Below are 9,879 nucleotides of genomic sequence, written 5' to 3' on the forward strand. Positions count from 1 at the left end.
CTGTTCTTTCCGCATTGATATGCCACTTGCCACACCCTGTCATTGTACTTAAAGAGTTACGTCAAATGGTTATAGTCATAGTGTTAGGGGATGAAGGAATTGTTAAACGAGTTTAATGGTGAAAATGGCCCACCCTGTATATGTAAACATTTAAACCAAACTTATGTCATATTTACTGTATTTTATTTTCCTCAATCCAATCACTTAACACAAGTACCTCCTACTTGCATATAAAAAGTAAGTACCGCTAAAAGCAATTAAAATTAATATTATAAGCAACTATCATTACGTTATTGTAATGACCAGAGGACTTTTTTATTTCTTGGTTTACTATTTTACTTTATGAAGATTGTTATACTGAGGAAAGCTCCAGCTAAAGCGCTTTGTGGCCCTGAACATCGGTCAGCATGCATAGTCCTTGCTTATCACACTTTTAGATTCCTTCCACAGTACGTACATTTATTTACAGTTTAAGGTAACCATTGGTTAATCCTCTTGCAATTCGCGTTTCTCGTACTTACGCCACCATCTGAAATCCACCAATCCATCTTTTTCCGCATCTTCAAGGGTTTGAGGGAGATTTCTGCGAAGCGTTTCGGGCAGTAACAGCGAACTTAATCCGCCGGCAATCAACAATGCTCCCATAATAATTAACGGTAATGTTAAAGTGCGAGCCCCCTAAAAGGAATCCCTAAGGTAATAATTGTCATTTGTCTTTGTTACCAAATAATTGATAAGTGGAATAAACACAGGTCCGAGCATTCCGGCAACTGAACTTAAGCTCATTCCAATACCTCGCACAACCGTAGGGTAGGTTTCGGAAGCCATCAGCGGCAAGACCACAAACGAAGCTGATATGCCCATTTTTCCTACGCAGTATAGGCCCAACCTTATTGTAGCTGAAAGTTTTGGCGTAGATTAGTGGGGACTAGTGAGCGCTCACCATCATTGATAACTAGCGTAGAAGTACAAGCGATTCCACCTACAACCATTGTGGAGAATAAAATCCATCTTCTCCCGATTCGTTCCATGGCGGGCCATAGGAAGATGTACGTGGGAAGTTCGGCAACACCCGCCAGGAAGAAGTTGAAAAATTCATCTCCCCCAAGGGCGGGTGCGTAGTACGAGAGTCCAACGTAAACGCTCGTGTTTGTAAACCAAATGAAAGTGATTATAAGCGTTTTCAAGCGTAGTTTTGGGAGTTTAAATAGATCTACCATTCCATAATCAGCCTTGTCATTCGACTTAATGCTGAGATCTCCAGTGTTCAGATGCCTGATTTCGGAGACGAAAGCGGTTCTTTTGTTGACCCTAAAATATCTTTGTCGAGTACTTTCTAGCGCTTAGTGCGTCAAACCTTGCCATTTTATTCAATATCTTTTCCGCTCTTACAAAATCGCCACGCGCCATTAGCCATCGTGGGCTTTCCGGCATCGCCCAATACAAAGCAAAGAGCGCTATAAATGGTACCGTGGTAAACAAAGCGAGTTGCCTCCAATCTCGTACCGCCCAAACAATTATTGACAAGACAATGAGATCAATTGAGTAGGCGATGTTTATTAAGACGGTTACAGTCGACCTGTATTTGGGCCCCACCAATTCAATAGCTGTAAAAAGCACGACACAGTTTTGATACAAAGGTCGTAGTACCTACTCACCTAAAATGCTGGGCGTTGAAAGAATTGATGGTATTGTGAATCCTACACCGAAACGAAAAAGAACCCATATACCGAAGCTGCTGGCTAAAGCTGTTGCGATCCCAAAAACTGTCTGGATGAATAAGTAAATGAAGAAAGCCGATTTTCGGCCGTGTCGATCTTGAATGTAACCGAAGATGTAGTTTCCAATCAGACCCCCGGTGCCAAATGCTACCAGAGCTAGCGTCGATAAAATGTTATCCTCGCATACCAAATTCCACTATAAAATCGTTGCCTTGCATGTCGAGCATTACTGAGCGACTTACCTCGGTTGTTACCGAATTTTTATAAACAGTCTTGTCATAAATCCATCCATGTTGGCATGTTACACGATTAGAAGAGTTGAATTCGCCAGTTGATGATTTATTAAACATTGTACACTGACTGAAGCGCATTTCGCCGTCCCTTTCTTCCATTGGTATACTGCAATAATAAACATCTGGCATTAAGCATATTTTTGCAAGTTTAAAAACAGATTTCTTGTTTATTTAAATACCAATCATTTTATAATTCTTTTTGTTAAAAATACCTCTAATTAATCTCTATTGTCTTTTGAATTTCTGTGGTTGGCAAAAGGTCTCTTATCAAACTGATACAGGCGTAAACCTACATGATCTTGTAGTTTTAATGTGCGTTTTCGTATACCATAGAAACTAGAACCTGCTAATTATGACATAAAAGAGCTGAAAGTCCTCTAAATGACAAGAGCTTTCGAACGCAACAAAGTTAATTGAAATCTCTTGACGGAAACGGTTGCAAACGACGAATTATATTCTAGCTTTTGTTTACAGTAACGGCGGCTGAAACAAAACAAATTATATCAATTACCTTCTTCAACCCCTAGAACGGACGCCACTTTTCAAAACGAAGCGTTGCTAGATACAAGGTGTTTACGAACCGGGTGACCATGAAAGTATGTAATTTCAAGGGGGAAAACGGGTGCTTCGATACAGGTATTCATTTTGAAGTCATGAATAGGTGTCTTGTCCAAACGCTTTCATTTTCTTTCGCGTGTACCCTTCTCCAACTCGGTTCCCGAGGTATTCATCCTGACGTTACCAATAGAGGTGTCCCAGAGGATCCATTTTCTCTTTGTCACTACCCTCTTCCGACAATTCATTCTTGAAACATTGGCACTTGATCCATAGATTACCTAATTATCGCGAACTGTATTATAGGAAATTGCTTTACTATCGATGGTAATGCTAGTGCCCCATAAGCACGAGATTGGCACTCCCGTTCGAATATCTCTCGCAAGTTCTATAGAGTTTAATTTCATAGGACCTACTAAGTGCAAAACACACCGTAAAATTGTAATTTTAACACATAAGTATCTTCCTATGAATCACATGATTGATTTCAAGGCGAAAAATGATCCATTGACTTGCGAAATACAATTTCTTTTAGACCGAACGCCTAACGTATGTTACATATTGTGATCCTAATTGATTTTTTAGTTTTAAAAGAGAACAACAAAGGAATAGGTTTTATTACTAATCGAACATGGCTTTTTTAACAACAATGGTGGCATTTCTGATGAAATAATTCTATTAGATGAGCTAACACCAATTTAACATGCATTTCATAATCATTTCTTCGCCACAGGGGGACTCGAGTGGCTTTTTTGATAGAATTTTCCTTGTAACGGGTTTACAAGGTTGGATAATAATTAACAAATGAATCGGCTCGATTGAACAACTTTTAGCGAAGCTGAAGATCGATTTTGTTGTGAATACAAGCGCGCTAACTGTAATGCTGTGTGTGACCATAACACGCATACACAGCAGTAAAACACCACTATTTTCTTCTAAGTAAGTTAAAATGCACTAGCAAACGTAAATGTTACTTTTTGGGGGGATGGAAGCGTAATTTTCCCCTGGAAGCCTCTTTTCTTTCTGTTTTTATTTTCCTCTGTATGAGACGGATTTATCATTTTGTTGCTGTTGGATATCAATTTATCTGTGGAAGGGAGAGAAAGGATAAAGGTGGCGGGAGGGATCAGCCAGATTTCTAAAAGCTTTTCAATTTCAATAGAAGATCGTATACTACAAGAGGTCCGTAATTTGATTCAGTTTATAATTTCTGAAATTTATGTGTAAAAAAAATTACGGTGATTTAGTAAAGAGGGGAAAATATTTCAAAAACTTAGGTACCTACTTTGATTATGATGCAGTGCCATGTTAAGGGCTCTGGCTCTAGAAGTTTAGAGTCAAGAAAAATAATGACGCCATTTTTTGGGACTGTCAGGGGACTTTGCTGATTGATTATAAGGATAGTACGTAACGGGAAAGTATTACGTCGCATCCACTTTCTGAGATCTGTCAATTAAACTAATTTGAAGTAAACTGACACTATACAACCGAAACTAAAGGGGACAAAATTTAGGGACAATGACGAACTGTTGGAGGCCATGGTGCGGAAAAACCAAATAAACATGTTTATACTGGACTAAAGACGTTTTTAAAATTGAAACGGTGTTATACCTGTAGTCAAAAGCAGGAGATTATATTGAAAAATACAATTTTGTTGTTGCTCTAGTCTTTTGTTTTTATGTCTAGTCCGGGAATATAAAAACGACCCCTCGTACATGCTGAAAATAGCCCACGATTGGAACAAAATCTGTTCTTAAATGTTTGCACGCCTCTTGCTTTGAAGCAAATACATCGTTTCCGTTCATGATCAATGGTGAAACGTCAACTTTTCCATATCCAAGGGAACGTAAGGCTACAGTCTGGTGTCCACACACAAACTTTGTTCGCCTTTGGTTTCGAAAATGAAAATGGTCAGTTACGATCAAAATTAACACTTAGCTCCCTTTCTCTAAGCAGGTCAAAACTAAGATTTTGACACTCACCTTAGATTTTTGGCGACTTCATAGCTCAAATCTTCCAATTCTGGCACTCGACACCAGTGGTCTGGTTTTGCGGCCATAAACAGTTGGTTGTACGCGTGAAAACCGCACGGAAAGACGCACGGTAACAGCACGAGCCACAGGACAGACTTTTGGTATTTACCAAACTGACCAATTTCCGTAAGCAGATCGTCGAGGTCCATCATTGCGCGGAGTGCGTTATAACACAACAGCTTGACAAACAAAACAGAAAATGCATTAACGAAAACGTTTATCTAAATTATCTAGCGGCAATCATTACATTAATTTAGTTATGAATTAATTAGGAGGTCGTACAATTATATTATAAACTTGAACGTGAAACGTCAATTGGGAGGAAATTTGTTCATAAAAGCTTAATGGGGGGTGCGATTAATTTTGTTTCGCTTGTTTCGAATGGAACGAAACCACATCGTGAAGCTTTATCTGGCGACAACCAAGATCGGGACAATGAGCTCCTAAAACTGGCATTTTCGTTTATTGTTCAATGTCGAGCTCACCTTATAACTCAATCGGATCCAGATATCCACTTTGTCTAAGTGCCTCAGTTTCACCAGATTAATTACGAGGACATTCTGAGGTTCTAACTTTTAAATTTTAAGTTTGAAAGGAATAGAGGCTGTAATAAGATGGAATCATACACTATCAGCTGCCGTACAGAAGTTTTCAAATGGTTGTCCCTTTAAGTGGGATGTGAGATAAAGGTCGTGCTCATCCCTTCGACGGACTTTCAGAAGAGACAGGCGTGAGGTCGTGCCAAAGTCATTACATGGTGCAAGTGATAATGTTACGGGTATGACCCAGAAACGAAGCAACCCACCAAGTCAATGAAAAAGCTCCCCCAGGCCGAAAATGCAAGACAAGACAAGAGAGGTTGACTGTGAAACGCTGATCATTGTTGTTCGTGGAAATTTTTTTCCTCTTTCCGTGAATGAAGAATTTCCTTAAAGTCCTTAAAAACCTTGAAATTTTGTACAATTACTAAAAGACCTTCTTTTCAGTTGTGGAGTGACGTTCATTCCTAAAATTGAAAGGGATAATGAAGTAAATATAGACACAGAGCGTACATTTTAAAAGTGAGTTGTGCAAACCTCTTAAAAATGCAATTACATAAATCATAATCATAATTTATTGTAAGTACTAATATCTACTATAAATAGGTATTCATCATAGATACCATTTTAATGCATTTTTAAGAATTTAAAAAAAATGTGCTATGTTTGAGTTTTGTCCGTCGGTCTATCCGTCCGTCGAAAGAAATTGGTTGTGTTGTTGTGATTTGTGTATCGGCTGTGGTTTCAGTGCAAAAAATAGGAGGTATTTACTTTCGGAACGACCCGTAAGGGTTTCAAAGATATTACGAAATTTTTTGTTGGTCCGCTAGATTTCATGACAAAGGTTTTTTCTCTAGTGTAAAATACTCCTGTTATGACCAAGAAGAGTATGAAACAAAGTATTTGCGCGAAATACCATGAGATATCTCCTGTGATGTGAAAGAAATGTAGCAGAATCATTTTGCATAGGAGTTTATGCAATCCACCGCTTGTGTTTATATAGGGTGTTAATTCTAAGTCGTTACATCCGAAAGCGGCAGTTAGAAATCATTAAAACAAACAACTTTTCTGAGTTCCAATTTTTACTCTTATTTTATGGACTATGTATTAAAAAAAACAAACATTTTTAGAACTCTCTTTCAGCTCTCTAAAATATTTGTATTTTTTATTTTTTCAAATAATAAAACGGGGATGAATCAAAAATTTCCAGAAAACAATTTTTGATAACCACCCCATCGATTTTTGAAACCAAAACATTTATAGAATCCTTACACCATCTACTACATTTGTACTAAACATGTTTTCAATTTCGATTTCCAAAATGGCCCCCCTTAGCAGGATAGATTGAAAAAAAAATGTTTAGGACAAATGTTGTAGCAGATAGTGTAAGGATTTTATAAATGTTTTGCTTTCAAAAATCGATGGGGCGGTTATCAAAAAATGATTTTTTTGAAATTTTCGATCGATCGCTATTTTATTATTTGAAAAAAGAAAAATAATTGGAAATACAAATGTTTTAACATTACAGTGCCTATTATAAAAGCTTTAAATTTGTACCAAAGCAACTCCCTAGCAAATGTTTGTGTGTGGTTCCAGTAAGTAACCTGGGTTGAGGCGAATTTTTCATCTGTGGCAGAGATGGGAATTTCCTTAGATCAGTTTCGAGCATTCTGCCGGCTACCCCTGCAGTTTTCCTGATTCGTAAGGTAAATACCGGAGTAGTATACTTAAGACTTTCTGCAGGAGCAGGGGCACCCCTAAAAAGCATTTGGCGGGTGACTTGTAATTGGGCGAAAGTCTGTTGGGGACCCAGAACATGAGAGGGGCAATAAATAAAAATAAATAAGAAAAATAAATAAAAACATAAATTTTTATTTATTTATTTATTATCCCTCTCTTATTCTGGGCCCTCAACAGGCTTGCGTCCAATTAATTTAATGATTAGCTCTCATGCTGGAAAATTAAAAAAAGGATTGTTCTTATATAAAATAAACTTGTTTATAGGACAGTCATATCAACTGAAACAGGGGATTATGATGGTGGGGTTCAGTTGAATTAAATAACGGCTAGGGTAACCTAAATGAAGGTATATTAATTTCACGACTAAATACTATAATACAAAGTTTTATGTTACCATATAAATCATTATAAATCTGTGGACAATTCTGAATTTAAGACGTCAAAATAGCCAACTTTTTCATCGTTTCCTTGGAAACAGTATTGTTATCTGTTCTGGACTTCATTTTATTCCGTGCTTCCGCCCCGCGCACTGTTTTAATAAGAATGATATACGTTATTATAATACACAATCATTTTTATTTACCCTTGCGGTTAAAGAGAGACTTCGGTATAAAACAAAATTCCAGAATTTTAAAATTATGGAAAAGTGCATCAAAAAAATCTTACAATTTGAGTTTTGCCACCCATTTAGATTGGTATATTTACCTACTTATTACATGCTTGTTTTTCATTTACAAAAATTGTACGTTAGGTATTTGTCTGGATAAAGGGATTTTTACATAATTCTGACTGAAAAGGAAATGAGAGCCTTCGAGGAGTACAAGAGGCTGTTTTGAAACGATATATTGAGTTAACATTGCAAAGCACAAAAGACGTTGTTTTAATGAACGTCTAAAAATTATGTCAGTTATATGTAGACGAAAGGCATACAAAATGTGCCAACGAAAGTTTGTACTCCCCATCAACCGCAAAATAAATGATTTCACAAAGATTTTATATCGAGAGGGTCCATTTTTATGTAAAAATAATTCTTGCTGCAACCTCAACCCACACATCTTTAAATGAAACGACGAGTCTAATGACCTATAATTCGGAAGGGGCTTTCATTACTTACATACAGAGCTGGGCAGTATTCGATTTTGTAAATACTTTTTAGTCTTCAAATCCTTTAAAGTATTCAATCAAATACTTTGTAATTAAATACTTTTTTGGAAGCAGTATTTGTTTTTGTAACTCAAAAACTTTCACAAATATTTAGTATTCGAATACTTCGCAAAGTATCTGGATACTTCGTAAAGTATTCGAATACTTCGCAAGGCATTTGAATACTTAACCTTCCTTTTTTACCAAAAATCGACTACTCTCAAAAGTTATAGACTAGAAACCAATTTCGAAAGAAAATTCAAAGGGCTGTAACTTTTGATCTAGTAGCCCAATCTTGGAACTGTTTAAAATTATGGATTCTACAGGCCACATTCTATAAGAAAATTTTTTTCCGGGTCGATCTGAGACAATTTTTTTTTCGGGCCTCAAAAAAGGCAGTGTATAACCTTCCTTTTTTACCAAAAATCGACTGCACCAAAATTTCTCGGGAAAACACTTTTTCTTATTAATTTTGGTGCGTAGAAATCAAAACAANGAAAGGTCCTGGTAGGTACCTCCTATGTAATAATATAATAATAATAATACGCTTTTACTCCCCTTAAATTTGTATATAACAATAGAAATATAAAAAAAGCTAACCCCATACAAAGTATAACTTGATTTTTTAAGTAGTATTAAGCCTTTTATCTAGTAGCACAGATTAAAATTTGTCTGTGCTAGTAGGTATACTATTTTAAATGTTTAATGTATTTGAGTGACAAGTATTTGAATACTTTTTACTGTATTCGAATACCTTTGATAGTATTAGAATACTTTTGAAAGTATTCGAATACATTCTAAAGTATTTGAATACTTATTTTTTAAAGTATTGTTCTACTTTGCATTGAAATACTTTTGAAGATATGTGGTTATTGTATAAATGATGCACACTTTTACATAACACTTCGTCTATAGGTAATTATGAGGGCTTGAATTTTTGTGGTACATCAAGTATTTTTGTTTCCTTGATTGAGTTGGTTTATAGGGTCCACAAGCCACTTCTTAAGTGCACATAAAAGTGTACCTCCTCCTCGTTTCAAAAATAATAGATTTTTTTTCTAAAAACTCACTTATACATAATAATTCGTCTACGCATCATTTTTGTAGTACATCGAATATTTTTGTTTGCTTGATTGATTTTGTTTAGAGGAACCACAAGCAACCCTTTAAATGCACATGAAAGAATACCCTCTCCCCCTTTTAAAAATGTTTTACTTACTTTTACATATCGATTCGTCTATTGTTTTTGAGACAATGGATTCTTCTAGCTTTTTAGCTTGAAGTAATGGTAAGTAAAACAATATGTGTAGTAAATTAGGGGTTACTTTAATATTTGGTCTTTTGGGTTCTTCATGCAATTTTTACAGGTAGCAAGATATTACTGCCGAAAGGGAGCACAAAATTAGTACGTACTAAATTTTTGGAAAAATCACTCACCCAGATTTACAAATATGGCAATCCTCTCACTCTTTTATTCACATGTAGGTAACATATAAGATGTGGATGATAATTGTTGCACTATACGCATCGACTTTAAAAGGCAGGTAAACAAAGTAAATACGAATATAATTAGTGATGGACCGATAAATACGTTTACACCTACGTGGATTACCTATGAAAACCTATAAGACATTTAAGATGCCGGTATCGTATTGTTTTAGCCATGGGGCATGTAAATCCTAGTGACCTTTTCATATGGCGGCTCTAATTACGAGGGTCAAGTGCGGCGCGGCGTGCACTTCCACGCCCCTTATCTTGTGAGAAAAACCATCCGCGTGCACCTTACCGTCTCTAAATCACAACCACAATTTATTTACTATGAAAAAGAAAGAATACAAAAAGGCGAAGAACATCT

The 9,879-nt window shown here is 36.3% G+C and overlaps 1 protein-coding gene across 5 annotated transcripts; it reads right to left on the bottom strand.

The window, feature by feature from the left end:
- Window positions 1-171: 171 nt before the first annotated feature.
- LOC116174752 (beta-alanine transporter) lies at window positions 172-9,611 on the bottom strand. 5 transcript variants are annotated; one of them, XM_031492728.1, is made up of 8 exons: window positions 9,462-9,611; window positions 4,552-4,781; window positions 1,964-2,120; window positions 1,659-1,917; window positions 1,358-1,607; window positions 944-1,311; window positions 724-899; window positions 172-678 (listed from the first exon to the last, which is right to left on the bottom strand). In XM_031492728.1, exons 2-8 carry the CDS (start codon window positions 4,752-4,754, stop codon window positions 487-489), a joined length of 1,605 nt encoding a protein of 534 aa, XP_031348588.1. In that variant the 5' UTR covers window positions 4,755-4,781; window positions 9,462-9,611; the 3' UTR covers window positions 172-486. The 5 variants fall into 5 exon arrangements, with proteins under 5 accessions (XP_031348588.1, XP_031348590.1, XP_031348589.1 ...); XM_031492730.1 differs by lacking the exon at window positions 4,552-4,781; XM_031492729.1 differs by lacking the exon at window positions 9,462-9,611 and having other exon boundaries at window positions 4,552-6,249.
- Window positions 9,612-9,879: the final 268 nt, after the last annotated feature.

The sequence above is a fragment of the Photinus pyralis genome, unplaced genomic scaffold (assembly GCF_008802855.1).
Source record: "Photinus pyralis isolate 1611_PpyrPB1 unplaced genomic scaffold, Ppyr1.3 Ppyr1.4_LG6, whole genome shotgun sequence".
Classification (NCBI taxonomy): domain Eukaryota; kingdom Metazoa; phylum Arthropoda; class Insecta; order Coleoptera; family Lampyridae; genus Photinus; species Photinus pyralis.

Excerpts from the sequence above, each read along its gene's own strand:
- LOC116174752 (XM_031492728.1), bottom strand. The coding sequence starts at position 4,754 with ATGATGGACCTCGACGATCTGCTTACGGAAATTGGTCAGTTTGGTAAA. Across the intron at positions 2,121-4,551 it reads GAAGTCGCCAAAAATCTAAG|TATACCAATGGAAGAAAGGG; the intron begins GTGAGTGTCAAA and ends TTATTATTGCAG. Across the intron at positions 1,608-1,658 it reads TTCAACGCCCAGCATTTTAG|CTATTGAATTGGTGGGGCCC; the intron begins GTGAGTAGGTAC and ends TGCTTTTTACAG.